This window comes from Carica papaya, chromosome 6 (assembly GCF_054855325.1).
Source record: "Carica papaya isolate Zhongbai chromosome 6, ASM5485532v1, whole genome shotgun sequence".
Taxonomy (NCBI): domain Eukaryota; kingdom Viridiplantae; phylum Streptophyta; class Magnoliopsida; order Brassicales; family Caricaceae; genus Carica; species Carica papaya.
In genome coordinates, this window is record NC_142314.1 from 4,230,487 (window position 1) to 4,252,432 (window position 21,946).

The following is a 21,946-nucleotide window of genomic DNA, read 5'->3' on the forward strand; positions in this document are numbered from 1 at the left end:
AAAGATTTAATACTTTTCAAATCTTTTTGGATTTATAAAATTTTATATGTTACGGTCATAATAAAATTTATAAAAACTATAAAATGTTTATTTATAAAAATTTATATCTAATTTTTCTAATTCAACTTACTTTATTTTATGTATAAAATGTTCATATTTTTTTGAATAAGATATGCTCTTACCTAAAATATTTTAATTAGATATACTATTGGATGAGATCAAATCCTCATAAGAATATAACTTTAATATAATTAAAAATAATTTAATAATTGCAAAGTTGTTTACTTAAAAAGTGGGAAGAGCTAATTGTGGCCGGAGCTTTGAGTTGAAGGTGACAAGTCGCTCTACAAAAAGTGGTGTTTGGTTGAATTGTTTTTTGGAATTCCCGAATTTCCAATGGCCATCAAGGTTGATGCTTGCGCTAATGGTGTGCTTATCCTAATCTTGGATTAGAAATGGACACATATCATATAGGTGTATTATTTTGTGTTAATTAATTTTAAATGAGGTCTATATAAATGTGGTGGGTATACGTATAAAATTATAATTTAAAATGGGTATGAATGGATATTAATTTAATAATATACCCGACTCCCAATACTAATAGAATTTTATTTTTAATTTTAATTATATTTTTGAGTAATAAAACCTTTATTTGTATATCTTTATAATCATTTGTAAGTTATTATTATATTTAGGTATTATTTTATTTTTATTAATATTTAAGAAATTTTAAATATATTTTAATTAATTATTTAAATATTTTATAACATTTTTTCAAAATAAAAAATAAATAAACATGTAAATGGCATGTTACATAATTAAAAATACATGAATTTATATTTTTAACATTAAATTAGTGTTTGAATTAATTGTAATTTGCACGGCTGAGTTTTAAAAATAATAATTTTAATAAAAATAATTATAAAAAAGACAATTAATTAAAAAATAGAAATTATATATTTGATAAAAATATTTTAAATATGAATTTTTAATAAAATTTAAAATTATTTTTAAAAAATTATAATTTATCATCTTTGTATTTAAACATATTAAAAATGAATTTTTATTTTAATTTTTTATCAAAATACTTGAAATTATATTCAAAAGTAATTTAAAATAAAAACAAAAATCATTCGGCCAAAGTATACTTTTGTCTTCTCTATTTTGGAGGGAGGGAGAATGGGGAGAAAGAAAAAAAAAAAATAAAAGGCAAGGCCATTGGATATGGCCGCCTTGTTGAAAACTTGTGAAACCCTAGATTGATGTATGGATCAGCATATGCTTCAATCTGAAGCGACACAACAAGGAAGTGGGTGATAATTTTATTACTTTTGATCCATCACCAACAATTATAAACCCTTAAAAGGCAAAAAAATCCCATTAATTAGTGGGATTCTCATTCTCATCCCACCACCATAAGCACCCAACTAGCTCCTCTTTCATATTCCTTGCCATTATTATGGCTTTCTCAGAATTTCTCTTTTCTTTTCCCTCTCCTCCGCTTTTGCCAGACAAAATGCTTCGTGGGTCCCTTGCATTACCCCATCACTCCTTTCCCAACTATCTTGATCATCACCATCAGCGTCATCATCATCTCATTATTCAACTCCCTCTTCTTCTACTTGATGTGCTGCTCTACTACTTTATCTTGTTTCGTGGTTGGTTGCTCCATTCATGGCTAAACCAGGTAGGCTTTCTTGCTTTTTTTTTTTTTTTATTTATTTTCACATACATGTTTCACTTATTATGTCTTTTTTTGGGTCCTTTATTTTATTTATTGTAAGTATAGAAATGGATGCTCGTAGAGCAAGGTTATGTTTGTTGGCTATTTTGTTTAGACCTCTGCAATAGTGGGGATATTGTCCTCTGTTTTTCAATCATACTTCAATGGGTCTTCTTCACCCAGAAGAAAGTGCATGAAAAGGTCTGACTTCAGTAAAAAATTGTTTCATTATCGTTATTGAAGACAAGTAGGAGGGAAAAATGGAGCTAAAATCTGCATCTTGAAGCTCTTAGAAATAGAAGTTGAAAGAAAATAATCTTTACAAAAAATTGCAGGTGAGACTTTTGTTTTTAAGAAAATTGTTTTTTGCTTTAGATTTCTGTCGTTTAACAACAGCTTTAAATACTATACTAGTTTTATGTTTTGTTGGTCTATGATAGCCGCTAGACATGTTATACTTGGGTGTTACTCTTGACTTTTTGTTTATGTTATGTATTGGAGTATGTTTGGGACAAATTTAGAAAATTTATTGAACTTATTTGTAAATTCGCACTTTGTTCACCAAGAACATGATGTGAATCTTATTAGAATTATAGAAAAAGTTATCGTATAGAATTTCACGTTGAATTGAAAAATGCATTCTCAATTCTATCAAAATTAATAGAACTTGAAATGTATTCTTTCAATTCCATATGGAATTCCATACGTTGTACTTTTTATATCATGTTAGGAAGAAGTTTCACTATTTTCTAGTTAAAATAGGTACAAATTATAAATTAATTTTACAAAAGTTCTAAATTTGTTCCAACTTAGTCTTAGTTTTTCTTCTCAAAGAAAAAAACTTGCTATATAATATATGTGGATTGCATTAACCCATTTTCTGAAATAGTAAATTAAAATAAAGTATGAAAAAAATTGTGTTGCTGAACAAAAAAAACATATGATAATAGTCTTGGAAAGATATATGCAAAATTGAGTTTTATAAAATTTTTTTGTAAACTTATTTAAAAAAATAACTTGTATTTTGTAAAGGTTGAGTTGGTAATTAATATGAATAGTATTAAATTGATTCCAATGTTTATTATTACTCCCACAGGATATAACCATTTCTTTTTCTTTTAGAAATAAAGAAGTATGGCATATTACACAAGTATCAAATGGATACAAAAAGTATTTATATGTCAATAAGGAAGTCAATGAGATTCCCAAAGTCCTCCATTCTATAAAAGGAACGACTCACTAACCAAAAAATCCATGGTCTAGAACCATCTATCTCTAACTCTATCAAAATCATCTTCTAACCCCTTAAAAGTTCTCATGTTTATCTCTTTCCACACCATTCAAAAGATAGCTAGGAGGATGTGTTCATGGCAGGTATTCTGCATTTAATTGATGAACAAAGATGTAACAAGTGAGTTTTCGACTTCTCATTTGTCGAGTATAGAATTAGAATCAATTAATTTGGGTCTACTCCTCGTAAAATATCCTCGTAAGCCCCCTTGCTAGATGAATGAAGGAGAAGACCCTTGCCTACAAGGTAATTAGTGCCTGTTAAAGAATGTACAATATATATAAATAGGGTTAAAATAGGTTTAAAAATATGAAAGTAAATATACCCTTTAGTAATTAATTGTAACTTTTCTTTTCTTATCCTGGAAACTTGTATAAATAGGGATGTATTATTCCATGAGAATATAACACAATTATTCTTTAAATTGTTTCAAAGCCCTAGGTTAAGAAATCTAAACCTTTTTACAAACCTTATTCGACCTTCATTGCTGAAATAGAAAAAAACCTAAAGAGGGATGGAGAGCGAGCCTTCGTAACTGGCCACCACAGCAGCCACCACCACTGACCTTCATAGCCGGACAAACAGCCAGCCTACTGCAAGTCAGGTGTGCGACTCATGATCATCAGCCATGCAAACTTGTGCAACTATCCCTACTACGTTAGCTTCAAATAGGCGCTCCAGCAAGTCCAGCCTCCTTTGGCCTTCATAGCTGGCCAGCCCTCCAATTGCTTTTCTCACCTAGCCGAGTTGCAGCCCTCCAACCGCGTCTGCCTCGACAGCCCCTCCACTAGAACCACACACTCCAAAATGATCCTACTGTGCTCTGTCCACCTGCACAGTCGCTGAGTTATCCCCTGAACAACCACGCCTTCATCTCAACCAGCTTCTCACTAACCACAATTTTGTTCAGCCGATACACTATAATTATTTTTTTTTTTTGAAATATCAGACGAGAAATGTTATTCACAAAGGTACCAATGGGGTACCGCCCATGTACAAAGTATATATTACAATTCTATTAAGTGGTCCATGACCCACCCAAAATCATCTTAATATTTGATGTCATGACTTAACAAAATAGAACCAAAAGTATAGATTCACCTATTTTTAATTTTTGTAATGTTAGTCTCTATGCTCTTAAAAGTTTTTGTGTTTCTTTTCTTCTACACAACCCAAAAAATAGTTAGTGGAATGAGGAACAAATATTTTTTTGTTCTTACAATACTCAGTCCATGCCCACAACTCCTTACTCACATTTTCAGCCATAACTCAACATAATCCCAGCATCCCCGAAACAATGTACCAAATGCTGTAGGTCGTCGGGCAACATAGAAGTAGATGGTTGCAGGTCTCCTCGTCGGATTTGCACATGTAGCATCTATTAACCATGATGTTACCTCTCATTTTCAGGATATCAATAGTCAAAATACATTCACTAGCGGCTTTCCACGTAAAAGGAGGAATCCCACTTTTCCAGATCTGTTTAAAGAGAGCTGATCTGATAGTATTTCCTGCATTTGTGTCAAGAAGATTGTACATCGATTTCAGAGAAAAACCATTTTTCTCGTCCAGCTTCAATACTCTCCTATCCCTAGCATCTTTCACCTTCATACTGTCCAAAGCCATCAGCAAATTGCAATAATCATTAATTTCCCAATCCTGCAGATTCCTTGTATTTTTAATAACTTTTATCTCAAAAAAAACTATTTTTCATAATAATTTGACCTTAGTTGCCCTAAAAGACTTTGAATTATATAGGAAGTTACGTCCCAAATTACTGACACAAATTCCCACATGGGAAATTCTACACAAGCTAATGAAGAATTCTAGCAAATCTAGGCTCCCTATCATTTCAATGTCGAGAATTATTTGAATTAATCACAGCTGATTCAGACCATTCTAAAGGGAAAAGGAAGAATCAATCACATTTTAGGCACCAGACTAAAACTGGAAGACTCAAATTTTGATGCATGGGATGAAGAGATCTCAATGATAATGACTTGGCTTTGGATTTCAATGACATCAGAGAAGTAATACTTATTTTTACCCACTGCGAAAGAAATGTGGGATTCAATTAGTGAAACTTCCACTAAGGTAAAAAATGCAACCCTAATCTTGATCTGACTGTAAAATTTGGTTAGGAAAACAGAAAAATAAATCGATTATAGAGTATGCTAACCTACTAAAAAACTTGTGGCTGTAACTTGATCGATATTACTGCTTCACTATGGAAAGCAACGAAGATGCTGCTATCCTGAAAAAGATAGTGGAGAAAGACAGAGCATATCGGTTCATGGCAGGATTCAATGAAGAATATGATTAGATAAGAATTTAAGTTCTGGGAAAAGAAGAGCCATCATCTCCAAATGAGATAATATCATTGATTAGTACCGAAAAAAGTAGAAGAGTTATGCTAGAGTCCCGTACTAGTAAAAATTCTGAGCAATAGTAGAAGGGATATGTGAGTTATTCTGGTTGAAAAAGCTCATGGAAGATCTACGAGTCAAGTAGGATGACCTAATACACCTTAACTGTAACAACAAATCAGAAATAATTATTATTTGCAATCTTGTATAACAAGTAGGAAAGTACGCATTGAAGTTGATAGAGATTTTATTAAGGAGAAGTTAGAAAGTGACTTAAATATGTACACCTTATGTGCCTACCAAGTTACAGCTTGCAGATGTGTTGACCAAAAACTTGAATAATCCAATACTTCAGACCATTATTTCCAAGCTAGAGATGAATAACATCTATTCCTCAACTTCAGAGAGGTGTTAAAGAATGTACAGCATGTATAAATAGGTGAATTAGATTAAAAGGTATTAAAGTAAAATACACTCTTTTGTAACTAATTAGATCTTTTTTTTTCTTATCCCGAGAACTTATATATATGGACATATTTATTCAATGAGAATACATCATAATTATTCCTGAGAGTGCCATCCAATCTTATGAAGCTATTTTGCAAAGAAACATATTTTTTCTCATAAGAGTCCCAAACTTCCCTGCACTAACCTCAACAGCTCCTTTAATTTTATTATTGTTATTTTTTAAATATAATGCAATATGTTTGTGCTAGGAAAGATTTTAAATTCCAACCTTCACTTTTCTAAAAGAAGAGAATTACCATATGATCCAAACTCAAAGTGTCTTTTGGCTTTATTGTTACCCTTTCTCTTTCCATTCACACTCTCTTCAGTTGGATGATATTTTAACACTAAAATAAGCGAGTCTGATCACACATTTAGCCTTGGGTTAAATAGTCTATTTATTTACCTCTTTTCAAAAAATCAAAAGTTTCTGTGACTGTTGTGTGTACTCCATTTAATTGGCAGATAGTAAATGTATATCTCCATGTACATCAAGCCTAATCAGCATGTCTAACAACAATCACCAAAACTGGTTTGAGCCCAGCTACACTTGTCTTCACTTTGCGACATTTATCATGCTACATACGTCTGCAAACACAATAAATCCTCTGTTTTGAGCCCCTAAGTTTAGACTTTCACCGGCAGACAATTACCACAGCATGAAAGCATGGCTAATGAAGCGATGCACCAAGACCGAATTCGCAGCCCAGCAATTTTCGACTGCTTCTGTTGGCAGGTGAGCTCTCATATGGCAACGGGTCAACTCTAGCGAGGCTGATTTCTTCTGGCTAGAAACAGGGACTCACTGCACAATATGACACAGTTGGCAATTTCTATCTGTAATCGATGCTGGATCAAATCATTCTTTGCCCGAAACAGTAGCCTTTCTCATGTTACGGGCTAGTCGGCGGTGTTTGTTAACAGAACTCTCCCACTCAAGTTATCGGTCAGAAACAGGGGAGAGATGCTGTAAATATTTTGTCTTCGAACAGGGACAGATGCTCGACATACTGGTGCACTAACACTGACCTGAGACGGTTTATCTGTACAAGCACTGAAGGGAGCAATTGGGTATTTGATTTAAAGGTCAATTATGGGAATGTGCACCAATCACGGGTATGAATCTAACTTGGTGAAAATTGACGAGGAAGAAAGAGCAGAAGAAAAAAGGTTTTTGTTGTATTATTCCAATGAATTGATACACATAAATATACTACTTGCTCCAAGTCTCCCACATTTTAGTATTTTGTATAATTTGGTGTTGTTGAAATACAGATAAAATTTGGTAGTAATTTCGTATCAACTTAAGCTTTTAATTGTTCACCTAATTATCTTTTTACATGACTTTATAGTAAAAAGTCATTGGTTCAAAGCTTGTGGGAAACTTGATGCCCATTATTATTCACCTCTTATTTCGCTCAATCAAGATGTCATGAAGTTATCATTTAAGCACATCAATGTATGTTTGTTTTTCATTCATTTTGTTATGTATGTATTTGCTAAGTTAGGTATCCTGCTTGACTTGAGGGGACGTGTTAGAATGTAACTAGTGAAAAAGATACTTATTCTTCCAATCGAAGATAAAAGGTAATTTAGTTATCCAACTTAATTGTTTCACAGATATGAAGATAATATTTTCTATTGCCTGGAATTCCAGGGGGTCGTCGGAGGTCACAAAAGGAAAGTGGCTCTAACGTTACAGCCAAGTACATGTTTAGAGGTTTTTCCAAATGGTGCCCGTTCTGTTCAATCAGAAAATCGTTCATACTCTTCTTCCTCCTGAGAGTCAGTTATGCAGCCACCGGGCCTGATATTGAAGGTATGGGAAAATATGAAATTTTGTCAATTAACCAACAGTTCTTGTCATGAACTTTATCCCTGTTTATTTTGAAATTCATATTGAGGGTGACACTGCAGGTACATCCGTTACAAGTTTTAGCTAATGTTTTAGACTATTAGGCCATGAATATATACTATAACTTTTCTCAAGTGCTATCAATATGAGATGCTTTGGGATAATATCACGAAGTTTTCTTCCAAAGAGTGCCATAGACATTGCTTTTGAGGTCATTAGGTTATAAATGTATACCATCAATTTCTCAATATACTGGTCATATGGTATGGAGGCTGTTATTTATCTAAAAAAAATATGGTATGGAGGCTGTTACAATACCATAGCTTAAAGATGTATACCATTAATTTTCTCAAGAATTTGCTAGCGACATTCACTAAGTATGACCTACCAAGCTTATAAACTCTCTCAATAGTATATAAATCGTTGAAGTTGTCTTGAAATAAGCCATTGAATTATGTGGGTAATATATTTCAAAAAATTAAATAACTTGGGTAATATAAACTTATTAATTGCATTAGTTTATTTATATGTTTGGTAAAAACTTTTAGTTTTGTTCTTTTGTACATGGGCGGTACCCCCTTGGTGCCCTGGTGCCCTTTTTTAACACATCTACTACTTTTATCTCAAAAAGAACTTTTAGTTTTGTTAAAATGACAAATTATGCTTAAAGTATTGGGACTTAAACTGGAATTCTTAAGATTATTTCAGTGTATTATAGACATTTACTTTGTCAGCATGAGTTTTTTTGTTTTCTATTTTTATTTTTATAATAAAGCTTATAAGCCTTTCAAAATAAAAAACTATCTTTTACCAGTTTTCCAAAACACTATTGCAAAAGCTTATCAGCTGCCTGAAAGCTCTTTGATATATACCAAACACATTAGGAAGTTAAAATGCTATTAGAGAGCTTATAGACTCTTGTGATAAGGAAAAAAAAAGTTTAGCCAAATACCTTCTTAATCTCTGCACGTTTATTTATTTATTTTTTTAGTTTCTTCTTCAACTTAAGGCATTGTCCTGTGATCTTAGAAGCAGTTAGACAAGGTCATAGGCACAGAAGAAAGTTTCGTATAAGGAAAATCTATCTCATCTTAATCCAATTGAAGTAGCATTTAAGAAAATGGAGCTCAAAAGCCACAAGAAGTAACTTATGTGCCCAGGTAGAAGAAAAGATCAAACATCTTTATTGTGTCCTATAGGACCCAAATACCCAGCCTCTACTTTGGAGGAGTGGGGCTACTCATGCTAAAGTCTGCTGGTCCATTGAAGTGGCACATCGCTCTTTTATCGATTCCATATCTCCTGTTTCTCAAGGTCATGATTCTTTGCACTTTTTTACACATGCTTTAGGTGATGCTTTATTGGAGGTTTTAGGTGCTCTCAATGATTCAGATGGCCGAATAACAGATTGGGATCGGAATTTTGTGAGCCCGTGCTTTAGTTGGTCACATATTACTTGTAGAAATGGCAATGTTGTAAGCCTGTAAGTGTATCTATTTTTATGATACATGCTGCATTTAATGGAATAGTGATTTATCCTTTCCTCTTTTTTTTTTTTGGTTGAATTCAGTAATATCTTTCACATCAAATTCAACTTTTTAGATGTATTGTGTGCAGGAGCCTAGCTTCAAATGGATTTTCAGGAACACTATCACCTTCAATAACCAAACTAAGGTTCTTGGTGAGATTGTAAGTTTCTTAGTGATGGATAAGGTTTCGATTTTTAAATATGTTGCAGCTGATTTTGATGATATTTGTATTGTAATGGCTGGATACTCATAGCTAGTACTTGTTATAATTCATCTCAGTCATTATGTTAGTCAAGCATTGGTTGGAATATTTATATATTAAGATACAGATGTTTAGCAATGCTTGAACAGCATTTAGACAATGGGCCCCTTTTCCCCATTTTTTTGTCCTTTAAGGAATTCCTGCACCCTTTCAAAATAAAATTTGAAGCATTTAGTTACCAATTCTTGGATAAAAAAAAGAATAATACTAATTATGTGAAAAAAGATGTTTAAGGGGAAGGAAACTGAAATATGAAGGAAAGTACGACAGAAAGAAATTGGGCAAGTTTCTAAAGTAGAGGAAGTGAAGTATGACACAAGAAAAATGTGAAGGAAAATGGAGTCTGAAGGGGAAGTGTGAGACAAGGACAAATTGAAAAAGTGCTGAAGCAATGTGAATTGTTGGAAATAGAACTTACATACTTGTCAATATATAGCTGGTAAAAAGAATACCACTGATTATGTGAAATGAAAAATGTTTAGGAGGGAAGCAAACTTTTAGACAGAAATTTGGAGGCGATAATATACTGATTTTCATTTTTTTTTGTTTTTTTCTGCTGTAAATTTTTGGTCTTCACGAGTTAGAAGGCTTTAGGAGGATATTCTACCCTTCAGAATTGTAATTTATTTCTATTTTAATAAAAGGGGGCGGGGAAGGAGACTGGAATCTGATAAACGCATGACAGAAAGAAAAACTGGAAAAGTGCTAAAGCAGAGCAAGTAAATTATTGAAAAGCAGAACTAATGCACACGCATAAGCTACACAATGTACTTTAACTAAAGGGAATAGGGCTTTGGTTGTGCTGGACCATCTTCTTAGGATTCCGAGTTTAATGATTGATATTTTCACCTATTATTAATGCTCTAACAGAAAAGCGTTCTTTCTTTTCTGTCCTTTTTTGTCATTCACTTTAAAGGCAAATAAGTTATGTTGTGATTGTTTATTTATTTCCCCTCTGTATGTAATTGCTTCTACCATGTCCTCCTTTTTTTGCTTTTTTATCAAAAGGTACATATTCAGGTCAGAAGCTCTTGGGAAGGCTTTAAAACATTAGTCTATTCTGTACAGAGAATTGCAAGACAATCATCTATCTGGTCCTTTACCAGATTTCCTTGGCAACATGGTTCGCCTACAAACTCTAAATCTATCAAATAATAAATTCAGAGGATCCGTACCTGTGACATGGGGCCAGCTATCCAACTTAAAGCTCCTGTAAGGCCAGCTTTTTGTTTCCTTTTCTCTCCCTTTTTCATAGACTCAAAACTTTTCTTTGTTTGTTTGAAGAGGCATCCTTGAACAGGCTTGGTATATTCTATGTACCAATGTTATCTTGGTTATGCTAAACTTTTCTTCATTTCATTGTGTAACATCACATCTGTCTTTAAGCATAAACTAATATAGTCTGGCTTTTCAGTTTGTTTATTTCCCAGGAACTGTAAAAGATCAGTAGATATTCTATACCACTTATTTGGGTCTGTTTCTAATTCAATTGAAACTATTAGATGGTTGGCAGAACTGTCAGGAACCAACACCTAAGTCTTCCATCATTGTCTATACAAAAGTTTAGCTGCTTATGGCACTAGGAAGTATTAAATGTCAGAACTCTATACTAGTAATCTCTGTGATCATTGTGTAACATTTACTTTACTTAACAGGGATCTGTCATCCAATGATTTAAGTGGGAGAATCCCAGTGCAATTCTTCTCCATTCCAACATTCAAGTAAGCTTCGTTGGAACTCTATTTCATTTGTGTTCCATTAAATTACTTCAGAAAATGGTTTCAGTAGACTTTTTAATGCAAGTACAATGATATTTTGCTTCTATGCAATTGGATTGACATTTCATTTGATGAGAAAAGGGTGGTACTGTTTGTTTGTTTGTTTGTTAAGAAATATTTATAACGGACTGGTTTATTATTTTTTCAATTAAGTGGAATTAATTGACCGTCCTAGTAACCATGAGGAGCTGCCCTTCCCTGTGAAGTGAAGTTAAATATTATAAGCCGTAAACCTTTAACCTGATTTTCCAATTTGGTTTGCATATTTACTTCAAAATATCTAAATTTATTTGCTTTCATACGAGTTAAAAGGTCGGTAATATTTTTAACAATTTCTTTCCTATACTGCCTAATTTTTATGTCTCTTCCAGATATTCATTATTGTTTGATAAAAACGTTGTTGTTCTTATTTTTCTGTTCACTGATATGTGTTTCCTATCAGTTTTTTAGGAACACATCTCATTTGTGGCTCTAGCTTGGGTCAACCATGTACTTCGGCTTCTCCTCTTCCAGGTTTATTCTTAAAACCAGACTATTGCTTGATTTTTAAGTCTGAATTCTTTATGTGGTACCTCAACCTGACATGTTTTTGCAGTTTCTACAAGCAAGTCTAAACTTAGAGTTGTAAGTGCATCTGCAAGTTGTGCTGTGTTCGTACTTCTGTTGCTTGGGGCTATCTGTGTATACCGGTATTACCAACTGTGCAAACTGAAACATGATATCTTTGTTGATGTGGCAGGTGATTTTCTTTCCCCTGCTCTTTAGTTTTATGAGAAAATATATATCCTGTCATTTCAACCTAAATATCTAATACTCTGAATCCTCCCGTAGAAATATCTAATACTCTAAAATTAACAGCTTTGGAATTGCAAATATACCAATGTTGCTCTGATTTTTTTTTCTGTATGACTTTTATAATTCTTTCCTGTCATGGGAGATACAAAGCTGGCTGCTGATATTGGCAGTTAGGTTTCATGTTGGAGCACCACAATGGTTCTCGAAGAACTAACTTGTGCACTTCTGAGTTTTAGGGGAAGATGATCGTAAAATTTCCTTGGGGCAGGTTAAAAGATTTTCTTGGCGTGAACTTCAACTTGCAACTGGTAATTTCTGCGAAAGCAACATAATTGGACAAGGAGGTTTTGGAAAAGTTTACAAGGGTGTCCTCTCAGACAACACAAAAGTTGCTGTAAAACGTCTTGCAGATTATTGTAACCCTGGTGGAGAGGCTGCATTCCATAGGGAAGTCCAACTCATAAGCGTTGCTGTCCATAGGAATCTCCTACGGCTAATTGGATTTTGTACAACCTCATCTGAGAGAATTCTGGTTTATCCATTCATGCAAAATCTTAGCGTTGCATATCGCTTGAGAGGTAATTGCTCCCTTGAGCCCCATTCTTGTAAACTAATAATTATGCACTAGAGCAGCCAACTATTCAAGAATCTTTCTGTTGCTGCTTTTTCTTTGGGTAAATGATTATTAACAAATGGAAAAAGATCCCATGGTCTTTTTTTCTTTTGCAAAAAAAAAAAAAAAATTCGTATCATTTTTCAGAATTTTAGGAAACACTGCTGTGTTTACAATTCTCTTGGGAAGACTAATTCATAATTGATTTGTTAAATATGAATATATGCTTATATCATGCATATCTTGTCTATCTAATCATGGTGCCAAAATTATTGTTTCCTTTGGAAAAATATATTGAACCCGGCAGTTAATGGATGGAACATTAAATCTACTATGTTTTGGTAGAAGGAATACATTGGTGTCATAGAAGAAGTACTGATTTTGTTATGTACAGATAAGGCTAGATGTACCCAGCAGGTGTTGAACGTGGCTTAGAGATGACCACTAAGGCCAATGGCTTTGTCTTTATAAGAATGCTCTTAATTATTATTTAAGTAATAACTCTCATAATTAAAAGAAAAGAACCAGTTTGCTGGTTTGGCCCAAATATTTTCGTTTGCTCTTCATGCTTGAAGTTATTTGGGAGGAAATATGCAAGGCTCCTTCCAGAATGAGAAAAACTTGCTCTATGAATCCCCTGAAGTCCTCACCTCTAAATTGATATGGGTTCCAAGCAACTAGGCCAACAACCATTCATTCTAACCTAAGAGAGAATAGGTCTTCGAGCATTTGCTCAATTACCTATAAAGGGAGAATGAAAAAGAAAAGCAGAAGGGGAATAGAAAAGAGAAGTACTTCCACTCCATCTCCAACTTGCTAGAAGGGACTGTATTCTTCAATATCCTCTTAAGTATGTCTCATAAGTACCTTTCCGCCTTCCACTGTCGATTATGCTAGATATTCCTCCACTTTTGTCAAGGTTTTGTAGGTCTTTTCCCAGGTAATGGATTCCAGTGAGATTTAAGCTAGACAATTAGTTGCCTTCCTATATCAATCAAATAAGAGGGCTTGCTACAGTATTTCACTTGTCTGATGGCTTTGAAAAGGAGGTAATGAAGATTCAATACAGGAAGAAACAAATTAAATCAAGGAAGAAATCCTATATAAGTCCTGCGACTGGCATTAATGGAAAACCTATCACAAGATATCCTTGCTCTTACTACTGGTATTTGGATAACTTCAAGGACTTTCAACCAATTACCTGTAGAACAAGAAATAGAGTGTATGGTGCTGGCTTAAAAGACAGCTTCTCTTCTCGTCTAAACAAAATCTATGTGTTATCCTTCTTCAGTTAACTCTTCTTATGGAAAGCCATTTATAACACTATACAATCTTGACTAAGATGGATCTTTATCTTTACCCTAACCGAGCTTGCTGGAACTGGCCCGAAGCTAGAAATTAAGAATGGACTGGAACTATATCTGCCCGAACTAGTACTTCAACTAGAAGGATGGCAACTACCGTAGTCATAAATAAAGTGTTGTCCTTATTGGTTTACAAGGTAGACTACGAACATTGAAACCTATACTTGCCCGCAATGGCCCTATCAACACATTGGGATCTGGTGATTGAGATTTTTGAGAGGAGGCTGGCCACATGGAAGAGAAATTTGTTGTCTAAAGGGGAAAGGCTAACATTAGTAAAAATTACCTTATCCAATATTCCTATATATTACTTATCAGCTATCACAATTCTAATCAAGATTGCTAAAAGATGGGAAAGCATTTAGTGCTGTAGATAGAAGAAGATACCATTTTGTTAATTGGAAAGAGGTGAAAAAGTCCTTGTGGCAAGGAGGTTTAGGGATTAGATCTTTGGTGGAGATGAATAGGGCCTTGCATGGTAAGTGGATTTGGAGATACTTGACAGGGGAAGACAGATTGTGGAGAAGGGTAGTTGAGGCACGCTGGGGGTCCTGGAGTGGTAACGGTTGGTGGGGTGGTAGGGTGGGCCTTATGACTGTGAGCTGTGGAGAAGCATTTGTATGGGCAGCAGTAAATTGGCTAAATGCATAAATTGGAAGTTGGGAAGGAGTGACAGGGTCACAGCTTCTGTTTGGACGACTGGGCAGAGGGGGGATGTCTTACAGGCCGATTTCCCAAGATTTTTGCTGCTGCACAGGAGAAGGGCATCACAGTTGAGGAGGCTTTTGGTGGTGCGGGGAGATTGGGGGGGGGGGGGGGGGGCGTGAATGTTATGAGAAATCTCAATGATTGGGAGGTGGAGGAATATGAAAATCTGCTTAGGTTGCTGGCTAGTGTGAATGTGTCTACTGATAAGGATAATGTGGTCTGGAAGCTTAAGAAAAATGGGAGGTTTCTGTCAAGTCCTACTATGATCGCTTAATGGACGTCCCTTTGTACCTTTGTGAATAACATTTCTCACTTTTATTCAAAAAAAAAAAAGATCACTTAATGAATAGTGATGACGCTAGACCGGAGTACTTCTCTGCTAAACAGATTTGGAGGATTCAAGCACCACCTAAGATCTCTTTCTTTACTTGGGAAGCTTGTAGAAACTGAATTTTGAACATTGATAACTTGATGAAGAGAGAGAAAGGCGAACGGCTGCTATATGTGTAAACAGGAGACTGAGTCATGCAATTATCTATTGTTATGGTGCCTGGCTGTTTACAACATGTGGACTATGATTTATGGCCTGCTTGGGATGGGTTGTGGCGGGCTCGGTGAGTGAGGAGATTTGGCTTGGGATGTTATTAGTATAAATAGAAGTTTTATTCAACTTATACCTTTGACTATTTTTTGGGTTATATAGAAGGAAAGAAATAAGAGGGCTTTTGATGGGGTAGATAGTGATATTAGAAAAATTAAAGATAGGTGGCAGCATTTATTTGGGTCGCTTTTGTTTGAGCATGACTTGTGTGGGATGGAAAATTTTGGGTATGTGATTGATTGCTTTACTAAAATGTAAATATTTTTTGTACATGGGTTTTACCTCCTTGGTGCTTTGTTAATATATTTATTCTTTTATTTAAAAAAAAAAAATTAACACCTCCAACTTAAGCTGGATCTCTAAGTGGCTTAGGAGGAGGACTAGTTTACAAATTGACTTTCTTTCATTTATCCTGCTTGGAAACTGACTTTCTTACATGAATAGACTAGTCATTCTTTATTTCAGCTCAAGGCTGTCGTGCAATATCTTAGGTAAAAAGACATGAGATTGTTATGCCACTTAATTGTTCAGGTTGGGGTTATACTCACTAACATTCCCTACTGCCCTGTGGGCTTCTTCTTCTTCTTAGTCTATTCGAAAGGAAAACAGGGAACTCTAGAGTAGAAACTAAATTATGAGAAAACCAGTGGCCATCACAGCTGGTTTTAGATTAGATCATCGAAGCCTCTCTCTGATAAGTTAAATAATTGGTGATGTGGCCTCCCAAGGGTTATGATTGTTTTTTTAGCAGCCTCTTTATTCGAAGAGGTTTCTTGGCTAAGGTTTCAAGAGTATGTGGGTCTTGTAGGATTTTAGGACTAGGACATACAGAAAATTTTCCCGACTTAATTTTGTGAATACAAGAAATCAACTTACCAACTTGGCTCAAATAAAATGCGAGGACAACATTTAAAATAAGGTTTGGATGACACTTACTGCCTATAATTGGTGATATGGTTCTATAGACACAGTTCTTCTGCCCTAAAGCTGTAGATTTTTTTTTTAACAAGAAACCATATAACTGTTGGTTGCAAAATGTTTTCAAATGCTAATATTTTGATGATTTCTTCTCTAAATATTTCCTTTTTTGATGTTGGTAGGCGACACTGTGTCACACAACAGTTATCAGAGGAGTTAAAATTAAATCTTCTTTTTTCCTGATTAATCTATGTTCTTCATCATATAAATTGAGTACCCGAACCTGCTTTCTGTGCTTATGCATTTAGGCTATACAATATCCTTACTAACCCAGCTTCTAATGTTATGTTCTTGACTGTATATGGCCATAGTAAACTTTCTCAGCAAACTAAGTTTTCTTTGATTGTTCTTAAACTATTCTCTGCAAAAATGAACATGCTTTTTGTGTTTATGCATTTAGGCTATTTAATATCCTTAGTAACCCAGCTTCTAATCTCACAGTCTTGGCTGGATAGGCCATAGAAAACATTTCTCAGCATGTTAAAGTTCTCTTTGGTTTCTCTTAAACTATTATCTGCAAAAATGATCTATAACTTTCTTGTAAATACACATACCCTCTTTGGTTTTCAATCTTATATTGATTATTTAGATCATTCGTGATTTCAAGTTTAGTAATCCCACTATCCTGATGCACCCGTGTTGACATGCCTATATGCTCTTAGATTTGAGACCTGGAGAGAAAGGCTTGGATTGGCCAACAAGGAAACATGTAGCTTTTGGTGCAGCCCATGGTTTGGAGTATCTACATGATCATTGTAGCCCAAAGATTATACATCGTGATTTAAAAGCAGCAAACATCCTTTTAGATGAAAATTTTGAGCCTGTTCTTGGAGATTTTGGACTAGCAAAGCTAGTTGATACAAAACTGACCCACATAACCACTCAAGTGCGTGGTACCATGGGTCACATTGCCCCAGAATATTTGTCTACTGGAAAATCTTCTGAGAAGACTGATGTATTTGGATATGGAATAACACTTCTTGAACTTGTAACTGGTCAGCGTGCAATTGATTTTGCTCGGCTAGAAGAGGAAGAGGATGTTCTTCTGCTTGACCATGTAAGATTTTCAGTCTCTTCTAACATTTTTTACTTTGCATACTGTTTATATGTTTGTGATTGTGGAAGTGCTCTTGCAAATTGATGTTTTTATCCGGATTGGCATGGGAAGCCTTGTCTGGACATCAAGAAAAATATTTTCCCAGCCTGACATGGTTACATCCAGTAGAATTCTTCTTTTGTCCTCTCTGTTAACAGCTGTCTGGGTCTAGGCCCTTCTCTCCCTAATCCTCCTAAAAATGAGATGTAGTGGCTATGAAATAGGCATTAGCTTTAGATTATGATTTTGGATTTACTTAATCTGACTTTTTTCTGAACATTCAATATGCTTAGTTTTATTTTTATAAAAACCTAGATCTTAGAAAGGTTCTCAAAAAATACGAAGAGAAGAATTATAAACATGAGCAACAATTTGTTATTAGTTTCAACGAAGAACTTGTTCGTAACTTCAAGTTTCACGCTTGAACCATTTTAACGAACAATTAGTTGTTAGTCAAACAACAATTCAACTATTTCAAAAACTAATTAATACTTAGACCTGCAACAGCTAAGATATTTTGACAAACAATTTGTTGCCAAGGAGCAAATTTGAGCAACTAGCCCAATTGAACAACTTTTTTCTTATAAATAAAAGAGTAGAATTAACAAGCACCATGAGGATGCAAAATCCATATGCAAAAGCTTTTCTTGTCTATCAAGATATCAATCAAGTCCCCTAAATCCTCAGTAGTGTAAAGAGTATGATTATTTACCAAAGAACATAGTGTCTGGATTCAGGAATCCTTAATCCTATTAAAAGACCATTTAATGTCCTTAAAAGGCTATTCTATTTCTTTCCTTTCCTAAAACCCCTATAGGACCAGCGGTATAGCCAATTGAAGAACTTTCACAAAAGTTGTGATTAGGACAATTGGTTACTGAACTTAATTATTGGAGATGTTTTTCATTTTTATGTCCTTGGAAGTAAATCTACAAATAAGACAAATTATCAGGTTTCAGTTTTAAGAAATTGTAACTTTATGGTTAATCTTTTCTTTTCCTTTTTTCCCAGTTTGCCACCTTGCATGTACTAAGTGACAGTGGGCTTGATCATTGTTTTTCCTTTGAAGCGCCAAAATCTTGACACAGAAGACAAATGGAGCCTGCTTGAATTTTACTAAACAACAACTTTTTGGTGAAAAGAGAAGAACATATCAAATCTGACATAATGAAGCTTCTCCAAACCAATTATGTTGCAATTTTGGCCTCTAGTACCCCTTCTCCAAAGTCTTGATTTGAAATATTACTAACTGTGATCCTGGGCCAGTCTGACTATACACGCATGTCCATCTCTATCTTCCTTTCAATATGGGATGTTTCACATGTGAATTTAACAGTAATGTCCTCAAGGTGTGAAGCCTTCTCCATTACTCCTTGAATCTTAACAGCCTTCCACTCTCTCACATGTTTTTTTTTTAAAATAAAAAATAATCAGTATATTTACAGGTACTAACAAAAACGGTACCACCTATGTACAGAAGAATTTACATTATAGTTAGAGATTCAACGACATTCTCAAAATCTTCATCACAAATAATGTCGTGCCCTAATAGGATAGACTTAAAAAAATTCAGCCATCTATCTTTTAACTTAGAAAAATTGTATTTCTCACCCTCAAAAGCTCTACGATTCCTTTCTTTCCACAAAACCCAAAAGACTGTTAAAGGGATCACATTATCTAATTTATTTCTAACATTAAGACCATCCCAAGCCCAAATCTCATCCATTTCCGACCCAGCCATGCCCAAATCTCCCACATGTTATGAGCTATCTTAGGTCGTGTTTCTGATTCATTTATCTCTACTCCATTATATCATTCCACATCTATAGCTTAGAGCTTACTGAATTAAGAGTCACATTTTACCACCTATTCTTCCAAGTGCATGCATTGTCTTGGTGGGCTTCAGTCATAAAAGTTGCCATGTATCAATATGTCTGCGTGCCTCCAAGTGTCACGCTACTCATTCTTCTTGCTCTCCTAAATTGGTACAAAAACAATATACCTCTGGTAGCAACGGATGTTGGATAGTTTATAGAATAATAGATAAAAGTGAAGAGAGTAGAGAATGATAGAGGAAACAAAGGATAAAGATGAATAACAAGAGAGAGGGAGAGACACGTAAAGAACAAAGACTACCGTAAATATAGCAGGGACACAAGGAAGAACAGAGAGGAACATTACGAAATAGAATATGGAATAAAACACTAACTTTAGTTCACTAGATTCTTCTATTCTCTAGGATGATCAGGATAAGATAAAAAGTTTATATGGTATTTTGATGTGGTATATTAAGAAGTACTCTTCACTACCAGTTTAAAGTGGCAGAATAGGAAGCACTGAAGAACTATATGTTGCATTTTCTTCCTCCCCACTATTGGCACCCTTGATCTGCCAAAGTCAATTTAAGACAGCCATTTGGACAGTGGGAATGTGGACCATAACCGGTAGGTCCCTAGCTCACAACCGGATTCAAATAACATGCTAAATAATTTATTCAGTGACTAACCATCTTAAAACTTGAAGTTAAAAAAAATAGTCCAATATCTATTACATATATCTCTTTATTTAAAAAAAAAATCTATTACATATATCTCAAAAAATAAGATTATTTTTTGTCATCATATGTATGGTTTTTAACAAGTAAACGTAAATAATTTACTGTTTATCTGCTTTAGTTGAAAATTTTGAAGTTAACCTTCAAAATGAAAATAGGACCTGTGATAACCTCTAGGCCAAATTATAGTCTGTCATCCTTCAAACCAGAGAAGCCTGCATGTAGTTACAAGTCAACTCTGTTGCTTGTGGTTCTTACTTCAATAGAAGATATTTCATTAGCGTTTACCTTTTAGTTCATAACAAGGTTATTAAAACATAGCTGTATCTATGATGGTGAAGGCTCTCTGTCTGATGCACAATTGAAATGTGCTTTAGTGTTTAGCTTTGTCCATGGGGGCTTGTATCATTAATTCGTCGCCTTCTTTCAAAAACTACATAATTTTCAGATTTGGTAACACTATTATCAGGATATTGGTGATATTCATTTGTGTAATGAAATTCTCTCCATAGGTTTCTTTCCATTCCGCTAAATCTTGCCAGTTGTAACGTTGAGTTCTACCCTTTGGTCTCTTTTCTTTTTGTTAAATCTTGCCAGTTGTAACATTGGGTCCTACTCTCTGCCTTCGATAAAGATGAGACTGATGAAATACATGCAAGAACAATTATATTAGTAGGCATGAAACAAAAATTCCTTTATAGTTGCATAATTGGCTTCTGCCCTTGAGTTGTTTCTAACTTCCAAAGTTATTTTTTCATTATGCTTGGTAGGATAGCATCAAAGTCTCTCTCAAATCTCAGGTACCTCATGTAAAGAAGTCTGTTGCCTTAATCAACAACTAGTTCAAGTGGTTTCTCAATAATTTTGGCGGTTTTCAGGATCTTGCGGTCCTGCCACTTGGAAATGTTTTCTGTGACATGAATAAGTAGCTCTTAATTTATTTTGTTTTCCCCAGTAATACTATTTCTGTTTTCGGCTTAGTAGTTGATGCAACTGATGACAGGCCTATATTATTTATTTGTTTAAGTTTAAGTGATCTATGGAGTTATTTTTGAACAGATAAAAAAACTGCTGAGAGAAAATAGACTGACTGACATTGTGGATGGAAACCTGGAGACGTATGATCCCAAAGAAGTAGAGACTGTTGTGCAGGTTGCATTACTCTGCACTCAAAGCTCACCTGAAGACCGTCCAACAATGGCAGAAGTAGTAAAAATGTTACAAGGAGTGGGGTTAGCAGAAAGATGGGCCGAGTGGGAGCAGCTCGAGGAAGTTAGGAATCATGAGCTCTCACTCATGTCTCACCAATTTGCCTGGGCTGAAGATTCAAGCATAGACCAAGAAGCTATCCAGTTATCTAAAGCAAGATAAGGCTCTTCCCTCATCAAATCAAATTTTGAGATCAATTTGGAACCAAAAACATGGATTACCATACTCATAGAGATAACTGTATATGAAAAATTTAGGAAATATGTAATATCCTATAAATATATACATATATATATATATATCATCTGTAAACCATGGTACTTATTTCCCATGTAAGCATGCTATTGTTTGGTATGTGGTATAATATTTTACTAGTGTAAATATTACTTTTATTTCAGTATAACTTAATATATATTTTCTGTGTTGGAAAACAGCTAAAACTAAGATTTCTAATTTGAATGAAAACTTGAATAACTACCCGAGTCAAAATCCGCAGGTTCGCCTGCGAAGATGTTACAGATTTATAATATTTGGTTCTCAACATTATTCACCTTAGTAGAGTGGTGGCAGCAACATTTTCTTTGTTTTCTGGATAATGTAATAGATATCACAGATTTCTTAATAGAAGATGTAATTATACTGGGCTGATATCTGTAGATAATATGTATATTGTTCTGTACAGGTGATTGGTTTATTAGAGAATTATGAAATAAG

At 34.4% G+C, this 21,946-nt stretch overlaps 1 protein-coding gene across 7 annotated transcripts; it reads left to right on the forward strand.

Moving 5' to 3' along the window:
• The first annotated feature begins 1,168 nt into the window (after positions 1 to 1,168).
• Positions 1,169 to 21,613, forward strand: LOC110816475 (Leucine-rich repeat protein kinase family protein). Of its 7 annotated transcripts, none has more exons than XM_088222230.1 (12): positions 1,169 to 1,690; positions 6,356 to 7,477; positions 7,548 to 7,709; positions 9,096 to 9,228; positions 9,363 to 9,434; positions 10,605 to 10,748; positions 11,192 to 11,257; positions 11,757 to 11,827; positions 11,910 to 12,053; positions 12,346 to 12,687; positions 17,036 to 17,430; positions 21,083 to 21,613. In XM_088222230.1, exons 3-12 carry the CDS (start codon positions 7,601 to 7,603, stop codon positions 21,392 to 21,394), a joined length of 1,788 nt encoding a protein of 595 aa, XP_088078356.1. In that variant the 5' UTR covers positions 1,169 to 1,690; positions 6,356 to 7,477; positions 7,548 to 7,600; the 3' UTR covers positions 21,395 to 21,613. The 7 variants fall into 7 exon arrangements, with proteins under 7 accessions (XP_088078356.1, XP_088078357.1, XP_088078354.1 ...); XM_088222231.1 differs by having other exon boundaries at positions 6,356 to 7,060; XM_088222228.1 differs by having other exon boundaries at positions 6,356 to 7,709.
• The last annotated feature ends 333 nt before the right edge of the window (positions 21,614 to 21,946 follow it).